The 24398-nt window shown below is 37.9% G+C and overlaps 2 protein-coding genes across 2 annotated transcripts; both read left to right on the forward strand.

The window, feature by feature from the left end:
• Nucleotides 1-1800: 1800 nt before the first annotated feature.
• On the forward strand, nt 1801-18707 carry LOC109076337 (protein O-linked-mannose beta-1,4-N-acetylglucosaminyltransferase 2-like). The gene is made up of 2 exons (XM_042772015.1): nt 1801-2075; nt 14907-18707. Exon 2 carries the CDS (start codon nt 14942-14944, stop codon nt 16688-16690), a length of 1749 nt encoding a protein of 582 aa, XP_042627949.1. The 5' UTR covers nt 1801-2075; nt 14907-14941; the 3' UTR covers nt 16691-18707.
• LOC109058173 (E3 SUMO-protein ligase ZBED1-like) lies at nt 8495-9417 on the forward strand. The gene is made up of 2 exons (XM_019075397.2): nt 8495-8991; nt 9259-9417. The coding sequence occupies exons 1-2, from the start codon at nt 8542-8544 to the stop codon at nt 9415-9417; spliced, it is 609 nt and encodes a 202-aa protein (XP_018930942.2). The 5' UTR covers nt 8495-8541.
• Nucleotides 18708-24398: the final 5691 nt, after the last annotated feature.

Genomic DNA, 24398 nt, shown 5'->3' on the forward strand with positions numbered 1-24398 from the left:
TATATAATAAAACACCGCATTCACTATTTCATATTATATATATATATATATATATATATAGATATATATATATTATATATATATATATATATATATATATATATATATGCGATATATATATTATAATATCATAGTATTATAGATATATATGTATTATATATATATATAGAATTATATATGTGTGTGTTGTGTGTGTGGTGTGTGTGTGTGTGTGTGTGTGTATATATATATTGCTCGTAACTGAAATGGCATAACTTTCCATGCTTTCTAAACACAGAGGATTATGAAACCTTGCGCACATTGCATCCAAATGCATCCAGGATTAAATCATTCAACTGAACTTTTCAGCTTTTTATAGTAGCCTAACCCTCTGTTATCTTTGTATCTCCATATGATGCATTGCACCTTCATCCCATTAAAAAAATGCTTTCACATTATGCAACTGTGTAAGGCTATATATAGGCATGATTGAGAAAACGTCGAATTTCAGCGGAACACATCCATTCAAGCAGTAAACCGTAAAGGCCCTACATATGAAATCATAGTTATGAATAATTTATGAAACTATTGTAGAACAAACATACATTTGGAACAGCAATCAGCAGTGTGACACATTTGATCGAGTTATAGATTACAGTTGCCGAACAGCCATAGCCTGGTTCTTGAGACACGGAATTCATTGCAAAGGCGCTTTTCAAAGATGTAATAAAATTTCAGTTCACTGGAGAGAGATTCAGGTCAATGCAATGCCACAGGAATACAAGGCATTACAATCAGTTTCTTGAAAAGAAGAAGGTTTATTATACAATAGTACACACTAGTCTTAACACTGCGAGGGATAAATATTAGATTCAGAATTTATTTTCACATTCCACTTAATTAGGGATCATATTATTGCGTAAATGGTTTTTGAAACTATCTACCTCCATCTACTGGTCAATAGTGGTACTCTTTGTATTTAAAGAGCCCTTCATTGCAACGGTTTACCACAGAATAAAAACACTAACGTTAATTAAATGTATGAGATTGACATTAGCATATTAGAATATACATAGGGACTGATATGTCACTTTTGTGATTGAAAGATAGGGCTACATTTTTACTGGTAAGCCGTCGTGATCTTTTCTGAACGCAAATTATGATATTGTTGTTGTCCCTCAAATGGGCTCTAGAGGGTAATGTGTTACCGCGTAGAATCGACGAGAATGCACAAACACATTCATTGAGAGCTTTTGAGAAACAAGTGAAGACTTTTCGAAACACCAGACTCTTAAATCCTGCCATAAATAATTTTAGGTCATGAAAAGATCAGTAGCCTGGTCAGGCCATAGCATTTTTAAATGCGTTCATATGACAAGAACAATTATATAGCACAATCCCTGTGGCATTATAGAATTTATATGGATATTATTATTTTGACTAGTTGGTTGATAAAATGAATTTTTAAATTACAATCACACCCGATAGTTTAATGATTAATAGTATTCATTCAGTTATAGCCAATACACTCAAACATACAATCGTCATAAAGTTACATTTATAGTTATACTCACATAAATGTAAAGTTTATCATAAAGTTTAAATCAATCAGCATATGGTTACATGTGGCGTAAACATTTACGTTGTCTGACTAAGTAAATACACAAATAAGGACATGATTTTTGCTATTATTTGTGTTTCATTGTGCGTTCTCGTGTGAGGCTTTCGATTGTTGCGATGCTCTCGCGATAACACACGAATGCAAACTTCAGACTGATTAGCGGCGATAAAATCTCGCGAGGTTTTCTCGTCTGAGCTCGGTCATAGCTGTGGGTGGAGACTTCTCCAGTAGCTGGGTTAATGCTCGCAGAATCAAATTTACGTTACTTAGCGATAAAATTAAGCCGACACGCGATATGTTAATCACAACGGTGAATGAACACATAGTGTGTTTAGCTTAATAGCCTCGGAAATGCCTCGTTTGTACGATGTAAAGTTGTAAAGGTTCATTGGCACTGGTTTACTTGGAGCTGCAGTTGAAACAGTGTATCCGCAGTGAATTAACATCACTTCGTCCTGGCTCACCTTTCCCACAGGTATGTAATGCATGTGCTTTTCCATATGGTTTGATATGTGTTATTATTTGTGTCTCATGGGAAACTTAATGCAAAAAGTTTTTTTTTTTTTTTTCCCACCAGCAGAAGCTAGATGCTTCTCAGATGATTTACCGTTAGATATCTTAAATCACTGCTCACGTCATGATTTAACAACTCTAATATATATATATAACAAATATAACATTGCTTAAGACTAGCGTTATTTTACGTTGCGTTGAACGGGATAATATAGATATATAGATTCATAGATAGATCATATTGCATTTGTTTGATTATTTGGGTGCTTGTATTGCAACTATAAATGATTTGCACTCAAGTTAGAGTCAGATCTGCTTGAATCATCAGGACAAAATAAATTATATCATGTCATCATTGCTGGAACACTAAAAAGAGTGGCTATTTTATTAATATTAAAAGTAAAATGAGATGCAAAGGACGAATCTGGAGGGACAGCACTGGATGTAATGCCACCACTGTTATGGATAAGCATTTAACATAAACAATCCTAGTAAGAAAGCCTTTTTAAAACATTTTATTTTATTTTATTTCCCCAGATGTTAATGCTTTCTGACTGACCGTTACATTGGATCAACATTTTTTTTTTTCTTTTGTTGTTTTTGTTTTTCTTGTCAAGGTGCCTGTCAGTCATTGTCAAAACTACATAGACCACAGGTCTGAATCCTCTGAGACATCATAACACAATCTAAAACACTGTTTAACCAGGACATTGTTGTAGAAATATGACAAGAACGCGCTCCCGCAAGTTATATGAATAATCTGCGTGTTCATTAAAAATGCCAACATAACAAGTTTGATAAGTTTAAAGTCAAGATGAAATCAGATCTTTAATCAAAACATCTGACCTGATGTTATAATTGTACAGCATTTAAGAGAGACGTAACTGTCGCAGTGTGTACAAATAACAGACAGCCAATGAAATAAAGGAACAAGCACCAAGGTGTCTCATTTATTAGTGAGAGTGCAGTTCATTTTACAAACAATATAGATATAAAAAGAAACAGAGGGAAACTGAGTGTTGCCAAATCAAAGAAATAATCAAAACCAAACAAGCCCCTAACTATTGACCCAAACCTCTAATCTGACTACCAAAATGAGAATGTAGAAACAGAACTGAAATCTTCAGTGTATGCGACACCTTACTAAACTACACTAACCAAAATAAAAATAAAACGGGTGGCAATCACTCTTAAACTATACTAATGTTAAAGGAGCTATCTACAATTGTATACAAATTACTTACAAGATCAGCAATCAATAGAATTGTTCATGAATGGTGTATAAGATCAACAAACAGCTGAATTGTTTACGAATGACTTATAAGATCAACAGTTAGTAGAATTATAAAAAATAAAGAGTATCAAAACAGCAATGTAAAATCAAATAAATAACTCAGAATTTTATCAAGTGGTTAATCCCAACACAACGCATTAGTCACAGAGTAATTATTAGCAGGTGTAGCGTTAAAATCGCTAACACGAGACTTAAATCCTAGTGCTGAAACAGTACAGTCTAATCAAATCAGTACAGTATAATCCAGTGGTCGTGAACCTTGAGAACAGTGGCAAAAACAAAAACACAGGGAAGAAATAGAGAGGAGACGTAACAATCTGTCTTCAAACTTTTTGGTTGACGTCCTTGATGATGATGATCTATAATACATGGAGAAAGCTATAAGTTAACGTTCCCATTTATGTCAATGGCAATTGCTAGGCTGACGAATGATACCAGGTGAGAACTGGGTAAAGAAGACAAGTAGAAGAATTAAAATGATTGGTTGATGATGGCACCTCAAGAACATGAAGTCGCAAGCCCTTCGTTAGTGACTATCTTGTCCTGAAAAAAACATTAGTACTTTTCATGCTTTTTACATTGTCGGTTAATAAGAATGCATTGCACATAAATCTAATAGATAATGGCATTTCATATTGAATTCACTGCCTGCATTGTGTAACGGTCACACCATTTAGGAGTTGATGTTATCATCAAAAGCATCAGTAAAAGTATTTTGGTTGGATCTTTCTTCCTTATTGTCTGTTTATGTTGGAAGAACAGAAATCTAACGCCATAGCCTCAATTTCCATAAGCAAACTCATTTTTATGTTTATTTCTGCTTTTTGATTTGCACCCTGTACTTTCCCTGTTCTAGTATTTTGTAATTTTACTGTCCTCAACCCAGCTCTGCAGTGTTACGTAGAGTCCTTCTCCCAGGAGAGGCAGAGTGACATTGTTTCCTGTAACCCCCATTGAAAAGCTCTTCCAGACTCATTCTTCATCTGTCCCTGAGGAACAGGGGGACGCTGAAGACATCTGCCTGCTTCAGTTCTTACTATATCAATCAGCATGCAGCTTATTAAGGGTAATAACAATAGGTGAACCTATATCAATCTGGAGCGTGCTTCACTAGCCTATGATGAATTAGAGAACATAAGAAACAAATATAAGAAGATATGGATTGCTATCGTGTGTGTGTGTGTGTGTGTGTGTGTGTATATATATTTTTTTTTTTTTTTTTTTTTTTTTTTGTACCAATAACATTAAATTCTGTGATTCCAGAATGATTATTTTCCATTGGAATGACAGTTTCTTATTATCTCTGACATTTTTGTGCATTTGGCAAAAGAACTGTCACCAGCAATACATAAAGACCTGTGAAAAAAAGTTGGTTCATCCAACTTGACATGTCACAAGTAAGGATGAGCAGGAGTGCTCGGAGGTGACAGCAGTAATCAATCATGAAATTTCTGAGAACATATAATATTGGATTTCTGAGAACAAATTTTGATTGGTTGGAGTGTCATTTTTGATGGTACCTGGTGGTTTGGATCAGGGTGCATGTGTGTGCCAGTACTTTAAAAGAGCACTCAACTTGTTTTTAAACGGTCAGGGGTATTAGCTGAACATGCAAAGAACATGAATCATATGTACATCAGCAAAAATAAAAAAATCTGCACAGAAATTAGCACAAAATTAACCAAGTTCTTGGTCACAAAGTAATTAAAAGATTTAGCAGGAGATGTTATTGAAAAGTTGGAAAGGACAGACAGTCAGGCAGAAGAATCGAAGAGGCATAATGTCTGTGTCTCTTTAGCCTGAGAGTTTTCTGTTGTGGGCAGGGAGCAGAGTAGGGAATCTCCTTGGTTATCCTGAAGGGACTCATCGGAGAAGAAAGCCACTGAAAGACTGAGAGCCGTGTCCTTCCAGGAGCCTTATTAAAATGCATTAGAAGCACTAGGCTGCCTTTCCCCATCATTGTGGTGCTTATCATCCACATAGCAAACAGCCCAGCTGTACACAAGGGAGCTGGGTAAGCCCTGTCAGCCAGGCCCATATTCCAAAATTCTCTCACACAGTCATAAACACATGCATCCGGCTCCTCCGAAAAGCCTCTCTTGCATGTTACGACCCCCTGCTCTCTTTTTTCTTATGCACGGAAAGGACAGCGTTTCAAGGACGTGAGATCTGCCTGCTCTTGCAGAGCAATTTAGATCTGGACAGCTCAGATAGACTGATGAGAGGCTCTTTAGTGCCATGTGCTCCCAGATTCTTTATGCTGTTTAGCATATTACTCGCCACTGTGTCTCTTTAATGCGTTTGCGCATCGCTTCGCCAAACAAATCAGTTTTAAGCCCTTTTCCTCCCACGTTAAGAGCTGTGAAAAGTTCATATGCGCCAATGGTCTGGATTTAGTTTGGATTTTTCCATTGTAGCAGTGAATGAGTCTCCCATAATCTGATTCATATCACAGTGCATTACATGCAAGTAGTATAACATCCTCCCTCAAAGTTTTACTGTCAGTTTTGCGCATAACATCGAATACATTTAAGATCTGATTAATAGCAATGCAGTCAAGCATGTGAAGCACATTAGCTTGCATGTCATATAAGATCTGATCCACAACCTCATGCTCAGCATATCAGATGTTAATACAAGCATCGACCACTTTGGGTATAAGATTTATTATTGGGAACAGCATATCCAGAAATGGAGTACTGAATATCAAACTCCCAAATTGGTATAGTATTTATAGTAACTGTTTTAATGAGAATGTTTGGAATGGATAATTGAATATTGAATACTGCATGCACTGCACAAAAAAAAACAAAAAAAAAAAAAAATAAATATTTTAAAATGTTTATTAGCTTTTCCTTTAACCCTAAAACACAAAACAAAATATGGGGGAAAACCAATGCAGTAAGAGAGCAACAGAGTGCATTATTCCCTTTATTTATAGACTTCTATTAGATTGTAATATTAATGCTGCATTGTTGCCACATGACTTAAGGCTGATTTATACTTCTGTGTTGAAACTGAGCCGTAGCCTACACATAGACGCACACCCTGCGGCGTAGCCTGATGTGCGTCTCTCCAAAAATGTCACAGCACGTCAAATCTACGCGGACCGCAAGCACTGTGATTAGTCTGTTAGTATCCCTCCCTCCATATGTATTTGAATTTTGTGTGTTTTTTGCACTTTAATATATTTTAATGTTACACCTTCTTATTTAAAATAAAACAAAGCAAAAAACAAGTGTCTTATCATTAATCAGAAAACGCAGCATTACATCACTATGATGTTCACAACAAACAGTTGTTCTGCCATGGAACGTTACAAGTCCTTGTGGAGATTGAAAGAATGCCATCTTCTCCTGTTCCGTTGTCGTCTCTTTTTTTGTAGTTTTAAATAAATTATCTGGTCTTTGATATTTGTTTGCCGCAGTCACGACTATAATGCTTCTCCAACGAGCCGCTTCTTCTTCGGCTTTTGGTGTGGTACTGCGGGTTACACCAGCAGCATGCCCGTGGACACTGCAGAATAGCAGTTTGCATGTGTACTGCACGGCAACGTGGACAACGACGCAGAAGTATAAATGAAAACCAACGCACAGCCTACGGCATAGAGGCTACGGCGTATGTCCGACGCAGAAGCTTAAATCAGCCTTTAACGTCACATCCAGTTATAATTCTGAGAAATAAATATGGTTATTTATAGTTAAAAAAAAAATAATGGTCAAATAATGAGCCAAAATAGAGTTATTAAAAATCACTGATAATTTTATTTCTAGTTTATTCATCACACTAGAAATTGGAGGCCAAGACAAGCATATTGCATTACAGTATTCCATGCAATATGCATGTGTCGCACACTGCACATGTAGTAGATCATCTGGGTATTCTATAAATGCAGAAAATGCTCATGGTGCATACAGTACTACATACTGCAGGAATTATACGTGTAGCATGTTGGTATTAGTGGTGGGAGAAAAGCTCGATGCATCGATGCATCGCGATTCGTTATCTAACGATCCAGAATCGATTCTCAAAAATTCTGAATCGATTCTGTGTTCAATTCAAATGCGAGCGCTGTCAAGACTCACGTGACCAAACAAAAAAGACGTTGATGGACGACCGTTCATATGCTGGTGAATTAGCTTCGTTTAAAATAAAATGGACAAACTACGACCTGCACCATCTCATTTAAAATCGGATGTGTGGCAACATTTTGGATTTTCTGAAGACACCGAAGGTGTCGTTGATAAAAGCCATACTGTGTGCAAAGTCTGTAGCGCCAAATTCAAATATTTCGGCAACACGACTAACATGAAGAAACATATTACGCGGTTCCACTCAGAGCTGGAGAAAAACAGCATTCTCTTCCAATCACGAACACTCCCGGTTACATTCAAAGGACCCTGGATCAAGTAGCAAAGCTTCCACCGAATTCTGAAAAGGCAAAACGAATTACCCGATCAGTGGCGGGTTTTATTGCCAAAGATCTGCGCCCGTACTCCGTTGTGGAAAACCAAGGATTTCGCACGATGTTACAGGTACTTGAGCCACGATACACTTTGCCCTCGCGTCGTTATTTTAGTGAGACGGCTGTCCCCGCACTCTACAGTGAGTGTAAAGATCACATCTTAGAATCCCTAAGTAATACGGACAGAGTGGCAATAACATGCGATGCATGGACATCAATTACAACAGAATCGTATGTCACTATTACGGCACACTACATTACAGATGAGTGGAAGCTTGCAGCTTGTGTTCTGCAAACGCGTGCTATGAGCGAAAGTCACACAGGGGCGAATATTGCTGAACTACTGCAAAATGTTTCAGACGAATGGAAAATTCGGAACAAAGACTTGGTTTTGGTGAGTGACAATGCCTCTAACATGGCTGTTGCAGCACAGCTCGGCAAGTTTTCACATGTGAGATGTTATGCGCACACACTGAATTTGGCTTCCCAACGAGCGCTGAAGTTGCCGTCTGTGTCAAGGTTGTTAGGGAGAGTGAGGCGGATTGCGACTTTTTTCCACCGCAGCGCAATTGCAAAACCATCAGTTGAAGGAGAAGCAAAAACAAACTAAATCCTCCGTCTCACAAACTGAAATCAGACGTCATCACTAGATGGAACAGCGCATATGAGATGCTTGAAAGATTTCTTGAACAACAGCCGGCTGTCTGTGCTGCGTTACTATCACAGGAGGTGAGAAAAGGAGCGGCTGAAATCTTCACTCTCACGGAATCCGATATTTCATGCAGTGAGGATGTGATAACTGCTCTTAAGCCTATGAAAGATGCCACACTTCTGATGTCAGAGGAGAGCAGCCCCACTGCGTGTTTAATTGCCCCATTGCATGCTAAACTGATCCAGGACATGAAAGAAAACACTGAGGAAAAATCAGTGATGATCAGGGAGATAAAGAGGGTCATATGTGAGGACCTCAGCAAAAGGTACACCACTGACCAGGAGACTAGCCTTCTTAACAAATGTGCTTCTCTCGACCCACGCTTTAAGGCACTGCCTTTTCTTTCCAAAGAAAAGAGAGAGGAAACTTACAAAACAGTGATCACTGAAGCTTCATCATTACAAGAGGTAATTATTTTATCATCATTGACTAAATGTTTTAGCATGTGACATTAGAGTGCAATATTACGGTCTCAATATTATTAAGGCTTATTTGTGTGATGATTTCATGTCTTTAATTAAATTAATCTCTAATTTCTTTAAATATTTAAATATTTATCAGTGTGTAAATAATAATGTATACTGTGACTTACATTACCTCATTGAATTACTGGAAGAGTTATTTTTTTATCTACACTCTGTTTATTTTAATTTCTTTTAATTGCTTAAAAGCAGGAAGTGCATGGCAATCTAGAAGACAGCACTGTGAAAGAAGCCAACATCTCAGTGAGCCCACAGCCTGAAGTCACAGAGTTGCAGGATGACTGTCCTACTACTTCAAAAGGAAGAGCTTCATCTCTGCTTCACAATCTGCTGGGGAAAGACCTTCTCTGATGTTTCAGATACACCATATCATCAGTCACCCTCTGCCTTGGTTGAAGAGGAGATGACCAGGTATTGCAGTACCCCACCACTCCCTCTAACAGAGGACCCCCCTCAACTGGTGGCATGTCAACAAGGTGTCATTTCCTGTGCTCTCCAAAATGGCAAAGAGATATTTATGCATTCCAGCAACCAGTGTGTCTGCAGAGAGGGTCTTCTCCACTGCAGGTGATATTGTGACAGCACAGCGAAGCACACTTACTTATGAACATGTGGACCAACTGCTGTTCCTACACAATAACTTAGTATTATAGTATTATATAAGATAAACTATGGTAGGCCAGCCTAGATGTTGAATATTTAAGTTTGTATTTAATTTGTTCCCTGACATTTTTCTTCTGCATTAGGCTGTTTTAAAGACTTTTTTTTTGTGTGGCTCTAGACATTTTTTGTTAAAATGTTCAAAATAAACTTAAAAATTGTCACACTTTTGTTTTGTCACACAAATTGAGTGTGTTTGAGTGTGCAAATTGATTACACAGTGTGTGTATTGATCACACAAATTTTTTTTGGTCACATAAATTGTCATACAAATTGAGAACTGTTTATTCTTAATGATTGTTCATTGCAATTGTATGGCTTACCATTCATTCAGAGTTTGTTAATCCTGAAAATAACTTTGTTAATAAATTAAAAGTATTGAAAAATAAATATTCATAATCCTTTTTAATTTGGCAATACTGTCAAACAGATATTCTAACTATATACAAAAAGCATAGTAACTCCAATTTTGGTGAAAATATAAAGTTTAGAGTATTTTTTGCACAGCAGGATAATTAATTAAGAATCGTTTTGGGAATCGGATCGTTCCTCCCAGAATCGGAATCGGATCGAATCGTTAAGTGCCTTAAGATTCCCACCTCTAGTTGGTATGTCAACCTGAAAATAGCCTTTATTTATAAGAACTCTGAATCATTTTGTTGGTTTATGTTTAATCAAGCCTATACTTTCTTTGAGTGATTATTGTGCAGAGTCATTGAGTTGAGTGAAGTTATTAAATAATCACTGGCAGAATGGTGTAGGCGGAACAGCTCTGAAGCGATGTGGGTGTTAAGTCCCATGAGGGAGACAGACATAACATTAAAACAGATGTAAATGTTACCTGAAACCTAAATATGACCCTGGACCACAAAACCAGTCTTAAATCACTGGGGTGGATTTTTAGCAATAGCCAAAAAAAAACAAAAAAAACATTGTGTGGGTCAAAATGATTGATTTTTTTTTTTTTTTTTTTTTATCCCAAAAATCATTAGGATATTAAGTAAAGATCATGTTCCTTGAAGATATTTTGTAAATTTCCTACCATAAATTTATCAAAACCTAATTTTTGATTTGTAATATGCATTGCTAAGAACTTCATTTGGACAACTTTAAAGGTGATTTTCTCAGTATTTAGATTTTTTTGCACCTCCTCAGATTACAGATCTTCAAATAGTTTTATCTCAGCCAAGTATTGTCCCATCCTAACAAACCATACATCAACTGAAAGCCTGTTTATTCAGCTTTCAGATGATGTATAAATCGCAATTTCGAGAAATTGACCCTTATGACTTGTTTTGTGATCCAGGGTCACAAATAGACTCAACTGAGAAATGGACTTGCTTGGAGCTCATGACAGTTCTTTATTAAAAACTTTTTTATATAAATATTTATTTATTTATTCAGATAAATAATGTGTGAGAAAGAGTGTGATATGGATTTAATTATCACCTACAGTATAAGCCAAATTTAGGCATGTCTTGAATTATTTGGAACCTTCAGTGTTTTTTTTAATTTGATAATGTCGAATGAATAGCCGATTATGAATAATTAGTATTGTGAAAATTATTAATTAGTAGGGGCGTGACAAGATTTTATGTCAGATCCGATGTGTCTCACAAGATCCGACTGGATTCGCGAGAACATGACGATATCCTCATTGTATTGGCATATGTCAGACCTTTCAGACATATTTGCATTACACTGGCTCGTTCACTAGTAGTAGTATGTAAAATATTTTATGTTCACCTGCGAATACAATATGTTTACCTGCTGTTTACAGGATGCTCCAGGGTTTAACTAAGCAGGCTAGTGCTGCTTCCACATGAACGCACGCAAAAAGACGCAGCTCAGACAGCATATGCGAGAACCAAATTGAGTTCTCTTTCAGGTCTTCTTGACCAGATGCACAAAAACTTATGTCAGAATCACGGTCTTGACAAGTATCCATGTAAACACCTATTGTTTCCAACCCACTCTTCACCCCAAACCGTCAGGTTCAGAACTTCCACCCATAACGGTAATAGCCTACTGCTGTTACATTAATCGTGTTCAATATATATATTTTATTAAAATGGAAATCAGTTTACTAAATGATGTAAACTTGACTGACTGTTGCACTTCCACTTTAAAGGGATATTTGTGTTGTTTATTTATTTTTATTTATACTATTTGTAATTTTTGTGCAAATCCTTGCCTGCCAGTTGAGTTTGTGGCAGAACATTTTGCAGTGTTTACATGTTTAATACTGCATATAATTCATTAAAATAGAAGTTTCATTTCATAAAGTACAAGCTGATTTCAAAATGCACTTAGATTTTTTGCATTTGTGTTTTTCAGTTAAATAAAAGACTGTTTTCTTTAAATATTTCATAATTGAGGATTTCTTTAAAAAAAAAAGTTTAAAAATCTCGTCTCTTTCTCGTGAACCCAGTCTCGTGTCTCATCTCATCTCATGGGATAAGTGTCTTGTTACACCCCTATTAATGAGTAGAAGCAAATCATGGTTGTTTTAGATATCATGTTAAATTTTGCCAACATATGAGGCAATGCACTTAGGGGAGCCCAAGAAAAATGGGGTTTATAACCATTAATTCTTCAGATTATGCCTAATTTCCAAGCAGACATCAAAGACATTTTAGTATTAAACAGTTATGTTAGCTGAGATGAGGCCACTGAGGGTTTGCTCAGTAATTTGCAATACGTAGCTGACATTTTGCAGGCCTTTGTTAGTTGGCAAAGTCTTTTTATGTTTCCCCTCAGGTTGTCTATGCAGTGAAGGGAATTAAATGCACAACTGGCAACACTGACATTTCTGCTGTTTGTACCCTTGTGGATTGGACATTAATGCCGCTTAAGTCTCAAAACATGAAATGCTATGGATGACAACAAACAAGGAAGATTTTCCTTCATGTCCTGAAAATTAGCATTTTTCATCCATGAGATGTGACAGCAAGAAGCTCTGCCAACCTCCTGTTTAATTTTTAGTACTGATAAAGCCTTTAACATCGCTAGAATGTTGTCTCACTCAGTTTGATTCTGTCATTGTGAACAATAAGAAGAGCTGTCACTGGTTTAGATTACTGAAGCAGGTTCTTTATGTATCTCCTTCTAAAAGTAGTATGTTTGTTGTCCCAAACCAGCACGCACCGTTAAAACATTAGCCTATAGGCTGTTGCGTACATGGTGCACTTAGAACACACAGAACAAACAATTTAGGGCCAAATTCTGTGAATCTCTGGATGTAGGTGGGCATCTTTAGCCACTCTGAGGTCTCCATGGCTCTGCTGGCTACCAGCCCAAAGGATGAGATTGTCAAAAGGTTTTTTTTCTTAAAGGGGTCATATGATGTTGCTAAAAAGAACATTATTTTGTGTATTTGGTGTAATGAAATGTATTTTATGTGGTTTAAGGTTCAAAAAACACGTTAATTTCCACATACTGTACATTATTGTTTCTCCTCTATGCCTTGCCTTTCTGAAACACATTGTGTTTTTTTTAAAGCTAATCAGTCTGAAAAGTGAGGTGTGCTCTGATTGGCCAGCTATCCAGTGCATTGTGATTGGCTGAATACCTCAAGCGTGTGACGGAAATTTTATGCCCTTGCCATACTGTGATGCGAGTCCCGGTCAAAACACCGGCGTCGCACAGCGTAAACATAAAACCATGTCTGCAGTTTTGATCGGAGAAACAAACAACAAACAACAAGCGCTACTCTACAGCGGTTCTCAATTCTAGTCCTCGCACCCCCCAGCTCTGCATATTTTGCATGTCTCTCTTTGTTAACACACCAGATTCAGATAATCAGCTCGTTAGAAGTGAGCTCCGTGCATGAACTGTGCTCCCATTGACATGGTCCCTATACAGTGTTCATTGCTCCCTACTCCCTGAGCAGGGTAAATCTGTTGAAGTTTACCTCACTTCAGAACATTCATTCACAGATTTGCGCTGCTGCCTGCAGCGTCTTCACACACGGACAAGTGTGACATCATATACCACTGTAAATAAGTACAATTTAAATTTACGTCTCGCACACTTCAGTGCACTTTGAATGGAACATATACGTTCGCTTCGAACTGGAATCATGGCGGAATATCCTGTGATGTCCACTTCGCAGGGCACTTACGTTCGAATAGAACAAACGTCTGAAGCGATAAGAGAAACATACAAAATGTGCAGAGCAGGGAGGCGTGAGGACTGGGATTGAGAACCACTGCTCAAAACTTGCCTTTGAATCGTCAGTGGCAAATCCTTTACATAGTTATGTAAACGTACTTACAGACTGTGAGTCAGAACAGCCGGCATTGTAGTTTTCTCTCCCAGAATCAGGAAACAGTCCTCCAAAAAATGTACTGCACACATCTGAATATTTGGGTTAAACTGTTCTGGAACAGTGTTGTAAATACAACTTAACCACTGATTTCTAGTTGTGTACTCTTTTGGAAGACCAGACAAAATATTTCCGCTTTTACAACGAAACAGCGTCTCCACGACATGGCGCCGGCGGCAACAGCGAGAATCAAAGTTACGCCTTCTTTCTTTGCGTGAACACTTGGCCGGCGTTATGCAAATCTTCCCACATCATGACGTAGCCGTGGGGGCGTGTTTAAATGAGGTGTTTTAGGGGGGCGTGGACGAGTCTTAACTTTTATAAAGAAAATCTCTTTGGGTTTGAGACATTAGTCTTTGCAACTTTACAGATCTTCTTTATGCACCAAGAGCTTGTAACACTCCAAAGTGAAAGAAAAACTCGAAATCGCATCATATGACCCTTTAAAAAAAAAAGCCCAGTACTAATACAGACTTATGCTGCAGGGAGGTAATGAATTCAATATAACTTTAACTAAAACCTGATAATTATAGTAATAAGAAATTCCTGCAGTAGAAACAGAATGTAAAACCTATAAGGAGTACCAAGGAAACCTCTTTAGGTGTGTAAGTATATGATAAGAAATAACTACAACATGTAGGGAATAATGTATTGTCAGCCAGTCACCATCACAAAATAAGTTCTAACATTAACTTGCATCACGCTGGATGAGTTTACAAAATTTGGCAACTTTCTTTCTATCGATACCCTACTCTTCACTCTCTGTTCACTCTGTACTGTATGTTTATGATGTTTTAAAGTGTTAGCAACTCATGAACCTCCTTGTTCAAACTTGGTATTCTGATCGTTGCAGGTGGAGCATGAGTACGTGGTCGGAGATCTGCTGCGATGCGTGCTATTGGGTGTAGGATGAACCTGCCGGCTGTGCTGAATGGCCTGCTGGTGTCAGTGGTGGCAGCCTTGCTTTGGAAATACGCTCGGCTGATTGAACACACATCACAGTTGGAAGAGGAGCTACATCTTACACGCCAATCACAGGAGTTCTCACAGGTCCATATCGACTACCACGGTGCCCTGTTAGCACTCCAAGAGCATGGCACCAGAATGGTCTGCACTGGCAAGATGCATACTGATCGCATCTGCCGCTTTGACTACCTCTGCTACTGCACAGAGGCTGAGGAGTTTGTATTCTTCCACAGTAATGCCTCTGTGATGCTGCCCAACCTTGGCCCTCGGCGTTTCCAGCCCGCCTTGCTAGACCTCTCATCTGTAGAAGACCACAACACTCAATACTTTAACTTTCTCGAGCTCCCGGCAGCGGCTTTGAAGTTCATGCCGAAACCTGTGTTTGTGCCAGATGTCACACTAATTCTGAACCGTTTTAACCCAGACAACCTCATGCACATTTTCCATGACGATCTTTTGCCCATCTACTACACCATGCAGCAGTATTCAGACTTGGATGATGAAGCCAGGCTCGTCTTCATGGAGGGTTGGAGTGAAGGGGCTCACTTCGATCTCTACCGCTTGCTCAGCAGTAAGCAACCACTTCTCAAGGAGCAGTTGAAGACCTTTGGCAAACTCATGTGTTTCACCAAGTCCTACGTTGGATTGTCAAAGATGACAACATGGTACCAATATGGCTTTGTGCAACCGCAAGGACCCAAAGCCAACATTTTGATTTCAGGTAACGAGATCCGCCAGTTTGCTTCATTTTTGAAGGAGAGGCTTAACATCACGCGGGAGGAGGGCGATGACTACATTGTAGTTTTTAAGCGTACCACTAACAGGCTCATCCTCAATGAGGCGGAACTTCTTCTGGCTTTAGCCCAAGAGTTCCAGATGAGGACTGTCACTGTGTCTTTGGAGGAGCAGTCGTTTGATAGCATTATCCAAATAATTAGTGGGGCGACTATGTTGGTTAGCATGCACGGAGCCCAGATGATCACCTCTATGTTCTTACCCCGTGGTGCTGCTGCGGTTGAACTCTTCCCTTATGCTGTAAACCCAGAGCAGTACACTCCCTACAAAACCTTGGCCTCCTTACCTGGAATGGACCTTCAGTATGTTGCATGGAGAAATACCATTGAAGAGAACACCGTTACATATCCTGAACGCCCCTGGGATCAGGGTGGCATAGTCCACCTTGAGAAGGAGGAACAAGAACGTATCCTTGCCAGCAAGGAGGTGCCAAGACATCTTTGTTGTCGTAATCCAGAGTGGCTTTTTCGCATTTACCAGGACACTACTGTGGACATTGCCTCCTTTCTGGATGTGCTCAGAGAAACTCTAAAAAAGCCTAATCTGAAAAAGGTCAAGGTGGCTAGCACTGTACATCCTGGTCGAGTCAGAGAGCCCAAGTGCCAGTCATCGGTACAGGCCTCCAATGAAGCAAAACTCTCTGTGTCATGGCAGATCCCTTGGAACCTGAAGTATCTGAAGGTTAAAGAGGTAAAATATGAGGTGTGGATCCAGGAGCAAGGAGAGAACACATATATGCCTTACATTCTGCCCCATCAGAACTACACCTTCTCAGAAAACATCAAACCCTTTACCACATATTTAGTATGGGTGCGCTGTATCTTTAACAAGAACCTCTTGGGCCCATTTGCAGATGTACTTATTTGTAAAACTTGATTCAGTAATCAGATTAGATGTAACACTGTCACTGTCAGTTAGCAAAGAATTAATTTGAAGATTAATTCTCAGGAGCTATCCTGAAAATTAAACTGTGTGACGGGTGAATTGTTTTCAGACTCGGTTGTCACTTTTGTGACTTGATTGTTCTTCATGGTCCTTATGGAGTGTCACAAACTGACAGAATGAAAGGCCTGACTGCAACGAAGGTTGGAAGCAAATGCAGTTTACAGAACTGCCAGTTCTTTTAGCTCATGCCACCGTCCAAGTGAAGTTCTCAATGACTTTATCAGAAAAGATTTGCATAATTTAAATTTATATTTATAAGTCCAATACACTGGTTTTGTCTGAAGCCTGCTTTTGTTAACTAAAAAAACTGCTTAAATTTCTGTGGCGTAAGCAACATGATATGAATTGTATGTGACTTTGTGAGTATGCCCTTTCTTGCCCAAGTTTTTGCATTGTATTTTTCATTGACTTTAGTTATGAAGAAGCTTTTTTGGGGTGGGTGGGTGTGGGGTATGAAGTAACTGCAAAAAAAATAAAAAAAAATAAAAAAAGAAGCAAAATCAAAAGTGAACTTTAAGATAAACATTTAATATTTGAAAAATCGGCTGCTGTTGCGTGGATTAACTGTAGAGTTGCTGCAGTGTTGTTTTCTTAATTTTTATTATTATTTTTTAAACCAGCCTCAAAACCACTGAATATTTTCCAGCTGTTTAATGGGAAATGTTTGAATTTGTTTGCCAATGAGATCTATCAAATCTCATTACAGTCAGAAGACTTAGAGGTCCAAGTCATTAGTACCTTTGATGAATGGGGTGAAATAGTTTAAGATAGTGTCCTGAAATTTGAAAGTATCTTTTTGTTGTTGGTGGTGGTGGTGGTGGTGGTGGCATGTCAGTAATTACTTCTAACACCACTGTGTTAAGCAAGCTAGTGTATTTGGTGATAGCAGCATAGTGGGCTAGTAGTGCAAAGAAAATAGGTTCAAACGTGGGAAAGGCCAATTCTTAAACTGTAGAGTGTATGAGAAACTGCTAAAAGCATTTGATAAATGTCCAGTGGAGGAGTAACAGTACTTTGAACCTTTTATGACTGCATAAGCCTTACAAAATGCAATATTAAATATTTAAAGATGACTATTTATATGATGTGTAAAGAAAACCACTGTTAAGATGTTCTTACTATCTTGTCATTCAACAAATGAACTTAAAACAGTGTCTATATCTGCTTTATAGAAGGACAGTGCCAGTTTCTGTTGTATTTTTAGATGCTTTTGTGCAAATTCTTCATACAGTATCTCATCTGCATTTCTGCAAAGACAAGGTATGTTTTGCTGGCTTATGGATTATTGAAAAGATGGAAACGTGTTCTTTATCTCTGCCAGTTATTTACTGAAGATAACTCTGGAACTCTATACATACTGTACCCCTGATTTGTTAAAAGTTGCACTGTTTACATTTTTTCCACTGCTGTGATCAATGAATGGAACTTAAGAAAGTCAACAACTAACCACAAGCTGTTTTGTACTGTCAAGTCATCTGTATTTTATTTAATTTTTTTTCCCTTCTGTGAGGTTTTATTCTGTCCTTCACTATTCAGAGGACATTCTGAATTACATGGATATAAATGCTAAAAACAACCAAAAACATTTCTAATTGAAATTCGGAAACGGCAATCCATGCAGCCATGCAGTTTATTTGCATAACCCTGTGTTTCGATGGTAATTTTATTCAAGTATGAGGATAATAAATGAATTCTGTTTGTAATACAAAATAGCAGAAATGTCCTTTGCATATAATCAGAGAAAGGGATGTTTGTGGTTTCACATTCTCTCATTTTATTAATTAGATGATAGTTTGCAACCCAGAAATAGATGTGTATATATATATTGCAGGCTTGGGTCCTGCAAATTGGTCCGTTCCCTGTGCCAGTTCATGAGATTTACCATTATGTGCCACTGGAATGTCATACATCATTTTTGTCACTTTTATTAAATGTACAATTTCTCAGATGTTTTTGCAATGGCTTGTTTTTTTTTTTGTTGTTGCATTTTTTTTTAAGTCTCTATCATTTATCAGTATTATTATTTAATTTTAATGAATTTATGTTTATTGTCTCAGTTTGTCATTCAACATCTTGATTTTTGTAAATTACTCCAGCAGTCATGAATTTACATTACATTTACATTTGATCATTTAGCAAATGCTTTTATCCAAAGTGACTTACAAATAAGGACAATAGAAGCAATCAAAACCAACTTTGAAATTGGAAAATTATGGACTAATTTGCAGTCTTGGTGTCTTAAGACTTTAAACTTAAAGATTAAATAGTTTCAACTGGCCACTTTGGCTCCAAACAACATTTGCTCAAATTAACACTGCTCTCAATTATAGATACAGATATGTTTGATGCTATTTTGTTGCTACTGTTGTCTATTGGAGGACAATTGAAAAATCTTCTTCCGTTCATAGGAACCCATTTTCTCCTCTGCTTGCTAGAATTTTTTGTCATTTAATTTTTGAGATCAGAATCATTGTGACCCTCTGGAGACAGATTCGTTTTCAGATGCTGCATCTGCCTACAGAATGAAACATGAAAGAATTGTGAATCTGATCTTATGCTGAGCTGAGTGTCTTCATGTAGGGTAGTGTTAGTTCAGTGCTATGTATAACCGGAGGGGATACTATTGAACTGCGACAAACTGATGAAAAAGATGGTGTGTGTGTGTGTGTGTGTGTGTTCCGCATGTTGAGACCGATTCGAACCAGGTTTCAGGCATGAAGTACAAATTACATCAGCTTGCTTTAAACTCATTAACCTAAACACAAAATGGCATGATCTTTTTATCCTTCAATTCTTAAAGGAATCATTAGAAAGGTGCATATAGTTTTCAATGAGGTTAAAAGAACTATACACACAGGTATTTGGAACAGATTGGGATTTTCTGGATGTGGCCATTACATTTAATCATTTAGTAAATGCTTTTATCCAAAGTGTCTTACAAAGGAAGACTATAGAAGCAATCAAAAACCAACAAAAGGGCAATAATGTGTAAGTGCTTTGACAAGTCTCGGTTAGCCTAAAGCAGTACACATTGAAAGGTTTTTTTTTATTTTTATTTTTTTTTATAAAAAGAAACAATTAGAATAGGGAATGCATAGTTTTAGGGTTTTTTTTCAATGAAAATAAAACAAGTCAAAAGAATAGGAAAAGAATAGAGAATGCTAGTGTCAGAGGGTCTCTCTCTCTCTCTTTAAAGAAGTAGTAAGAATAGAAATAGAGAGTGCAAGTGTTAGTCTGTCAAGTTTTTTTTTTCTTTCTTAAAATTAGAACAGAGAGTGCTAGAATTAATTAGAGGGTCAAATGAAGATGGAAGAGATGTGTTTTTAGCTGTTTGTTGAAGATGGCTAAGGACTCAGCTGATTGGATTGAGTTGGGTGGGTCATGAGGGAACAGTTAAAGGGATACTCCACCCCAAAATGAATTTTTTTTCATTAATCACTTATCCCCATATCATTCCAAACCCGTAAAAGCTTCGTTCGTCTTTGGAACACAAATTAAGATATTTTGGATGAAAACCAGGAGGCCTGTGAAGAAAACAAAAATAACGATTTTATTCAAAAATTCCTTTGTCAACAGTCTCCTCTGTGTCTCTCCATATCACCGTGTGCTGCATATGCTCTTCTGTATCATCCAGGCCACAAGGATGCGCTGTTTCTATGTGTATTTAGCTTTGATTTTTCACTTACAAAAAGTGTTCTTGTCGCTTCATAACATTACGGTTGAATCACTGATGGCAGATGGAGTATTCTGACAATGTCTTTCATACTTTTCTGAACCTTGACACTGTAACCTACTTGGCAGTCTATGGGCCAGTCACAGGCCTCCTGGTTTTCATCCAAAATATCTTAAATTGTGTTCCAAAGACGAACAAAGCTTTTACGGGTTTGGAAAGACATGGGGGTACATAATTAATGACAAAATTTTCATTTTGGGGTGGAGTATCCCTTTAATGTAAAAGTCTGTGAAAGTGATTTTGAAGTGAAGTGAAGTGATATACAGCCAAGTTATGGTGACCCATACTCAGAATTTGTGCTCTGCATTTAACCCATCCATGCACACACACACACACACACCCGGAGCAGAGGGCAGCCATTTATGCTGCAGTGCCCGGAGAGCAGTTGGGGGTTCAGTTGTGGTATTGCTGGCCCGAGACTCAAACCCACAACCTTAGGGTTAGAGTCAAACTCTCTAACCATTAGCCCACGACTTTCCCCACCTTTTGTGCCTCTTTGGGATGACACTATAATGCGCTGTTCACATGCAGAAGGCAAGCTTCTAGAGGGAACATAATTCAGGTAAAGGGGTGCAGAGCCAGTGGTGGTTTTCTGGATTAGTTGTAGAGGTTTGATGGAACTGGCTGGAAGACCTGTTAAGAGAGCATTGCAATAGTTCAGTCTGTATAAAACAAGAGCTTTACAAAACATTACAAAGGTATTGTACTCTGGATGCGTGCTTCATTAAACTAATGAAGTAGACTTGTGATTATATAATTACAAGATTGTATTTATAATTAAGGGAAGAAATGAATTAAGGTGATGACTGTACCTGATGCTTCTCGAAACGTTTTCAACAGTTTCCTTAATCTGGCTTTCCATTTTGTTTTTTATTTACTTTAAAAATGCTTCAGAAAATCAAGGTACACATGATTATGGAATTTATTTTGTAAAATGAGAAGGTTGCTTCATGTGAAGTTAATGCAGACCTTATTTTACTCATAAATCAAAAACCAAGTTCCTTAGGGAACCCATGGCTTGAAAAGGCTAATTGTTTTCTAGGTTTTAGGGCTACAAACTGAACTGCTGCATTTGATGAAGGTCAAAATAAACGAGGAGAAGCGTTGTTAAAAATAATATACTGTAGTACCTCAAGAAAACAACAGAATTGGAACAGAATTATCCGAATTGATTTCTGGTACGATTTCACTTAACCTAATGCAGTTACCTTAGGCAGAATAATCTGTATAAATATAGAAAAAATAAATAAATAAAGTGTGCCTTTGCCAGCTGTGTAAACTCTCATTAAAGCTGTGGAACCAAAGACAGAGGGCAGCCAAATGACACTCTCCTGTTACTGTCACATCTTTACACCTGAGACAACAGCCTCGAGTGGGATCTCTCAATCGCATCGTCACAATGAGCCTGAGAGGGTGCCTGGAGCTGACTGCTCATTGTCATGGCAACACTCTAAGGTGAGGACCTTAAGGACTCTCATTTGCGTCAGAGAGACTCAGCAGAGGGCAGAGCTCTTGCACAACGCACGACAGTTTCTAAACAGGCAAAAAAATAAAGGAACATCTTTGTAAAGCTATAATTATGAAAGTATTTCCTCAAAATAGTTTCCCAAAAAAGTAGGCTACTATATCTGAAATAAAAACAATCCAGCCTTTGCTGAACTGATCGTCATGTTTAATTCCCAATAAATTAACATTTAAATAGCCATTAACATTCAAACAGTATGCTATTGGTAGAACCCATTTTAAACGGCTTACTAAAAGTTTTCTCTGCATTCCAAGCTGAAATAATAGAAAGTATGAGAACATAAAAATTATACACACCAAGTGCGGTAATTGTTTGGTAAATGTTATTTTGGCTGACATGGCAGTTGTGGCAATGACATGACATTTTTTGTCATATCTATTGATTTATTCAAAAAAACATGCAAAAATGCACTTCATACATTTAATACACCTCTTATATAATGGGCATGTTTTTAATTGTTGCATGTTGCACTGAATGTGTTTTAAATGTAATAGGGCTTGGGCGCCGCGTTGCATTCTGGGACGTGGCGGCCATGTTGATGGCCTCGTGAATGTAAACATACAGCAAGTCGAACGAGAAGAAACAGAGTTGGGAGAAAGAAAAAATATGTTAAAATGGCGAAAAGGTTGTGGGATTTACAGGGATACGCTAAGTAGGGAATAGGGATGCCAGGGATCGGTATGTGGACAAAATCGGCACTATTAACGGTTTGGATCAATATGAAAATCCCAAAGAGTGGAGCACCGACGACGAGTTGCTGCCGCACTTTTGCATTACAGATATCTCATACTACCTTGTTTGTTTTGTGAGCGCCTACACTTCAGAACAGTTCCAAAGCTACAAGTCATTGGAGTCTCATGTGCAGTTCACAAATGGATGGGTTAAGGAGCTGCAGATCATAAAGCCGGCAAACAGTATACAGTAATCCGGACAAAGGTAAACTGCACTCCGCCTAGTTGCTAGTTTAGTAACCGTTAGTGCTAACAACCATTCACATATAAGTTAGTTAAAAGTACGTGTTTCAAAAGTTTAGTTAGTAGCTGTCAACCCTCCCGTTTTTTTCCGGGGTTCTCATGTATTTGAGCTCTTTTCCTGCTGTCTTCCCGTTGTAGTATTTTCCTGTAAAATATCCCATTAGCCCTTCCATCGGACCTGTCAGTCTCTGTGCTGTTGTCCTGTTGCTACACAGTTGCCCTTCCAGCAAAACAGATATTTTCAAACCATCGTTTTGCTTAACGTTACTTGAAAGCAACCTTAGCGTGATATTGGCCTTTTTAAGATAACAGCGTGGTTGTTGTGAGAGCACGATTTCACACCAATGTAAGCAAAGTCACGTTAGACATAGCTTCACAATCTCGCTTAGTTAATGCAACAGTTTTGTAGTACGAATTTTTGCTGTCAGCAGAGGGATAGCAACAGAAAGATGAATGTAGAAATTTTCCCCGTATTTTGGATGAGTAGCCCAGGAAATTTCCCTTATTTTCAGTGTTTACTTAAGCTATATAAATTAATATTCAGATATTATACCTCACTTGGTCTCCGTGGTCGCGCCTCCAAGCAGGAAAGCAGTGGAAAGTTAATCTATTTTTTTCAAAGGGCGATTATGTGTTGCGCTATTACACCCCACAATACAGCAACGGTTTAATCATGGTTGAAATAGATTTTTAATTAATCAAATTAAGACACACGGCTGAGAGGGAGTATGTCTAAACACTGCGCAGTAGTCCGAGTAGCAGTAAAGGAGGCCATCAGCATGGCGGCCACGCCAAGTAATGACGTCACGACGCCCAAGCCCTATTGTGAAACAGAACTGCACGCATCCCGCGGAACATTCTAACCGGAGCTACTTCTCCAAGTCTATGGCGGTTCACGCAGGTATGTGTTAGTCCGGCAGCGGTGACGACCCGAACAGGCTACAATAGTCCAAAAATAATCACTTATTAGAAATGTACCGTAGTGATTTGGGATAAGACAAAAAAGGCGGTTTGGTAGATTAATTTATGATGTACTCGCTCATTATATACATTTTGCAAATTTTGAACATAAAAAGTTACATAGTGTTGCTTTAAGATCTTGAGAATTTTTTTTATTGATATTATTATTATTATTATTATAAAAAAATGGATTCACTGCTTATTAATATAGATTTATAATAAGTCCACCAAATAAAAGTAATGTGATGGGCCCAACATGAATGAATGAATGAATGAATGAATGAATGAATGAACGAACAAACGAACGAACAAATTAATTTTTATTTTCGGATACTCTTCATTTAATAATGAGCTTTAGATAAGTTGACAGTCAGGACGAGCTGTGTTGATATCTCTTATGTAATTGTCGCAAAAACCAGTCTAAACATGAGCCATGACAGACTGTTG

This window comes from Cyprinus carpio, chromosome A16 (genome assembly GCF_018340385.1).
Source record: "Cyprinus carpio isolate SPL01 chromosome A16, ASM1834038v1, whole genome shotgun sequence".
NCBI lineage: Eukaryota > Metazoa > Chordata > Actinopteri > Cypriniformes > Cyprinidae > Cyprinus > Cyprinus carpio.

What these genes read in the sequence shown, in the direction of transcription:
- LOC109058173 (XM_019075397.2), top strand. Translation starts at nt 8,542, where the DNA reads ATGCTTGAAAGATTTCTTGAACAACAGCCGGCTGTCTGTGCTGCGTTA. An exon ending in AAGCTTCATCATTACAAGAG is followed by an intron (nt 8,992 to 9,258) that starts GTAATTATTTTA and finishes GCTTAAAAGCAG; the next exon opens with GAAGTGCATGGCAATCTAGA.
- LOC109076337 (XM_042772015.1), top strand. Translation starts at nt 14,942, where the DNA reads ATGCGTGCTATTGGGTGTAGGATGAACCTGCCGGCTGTGCTGAATGGC.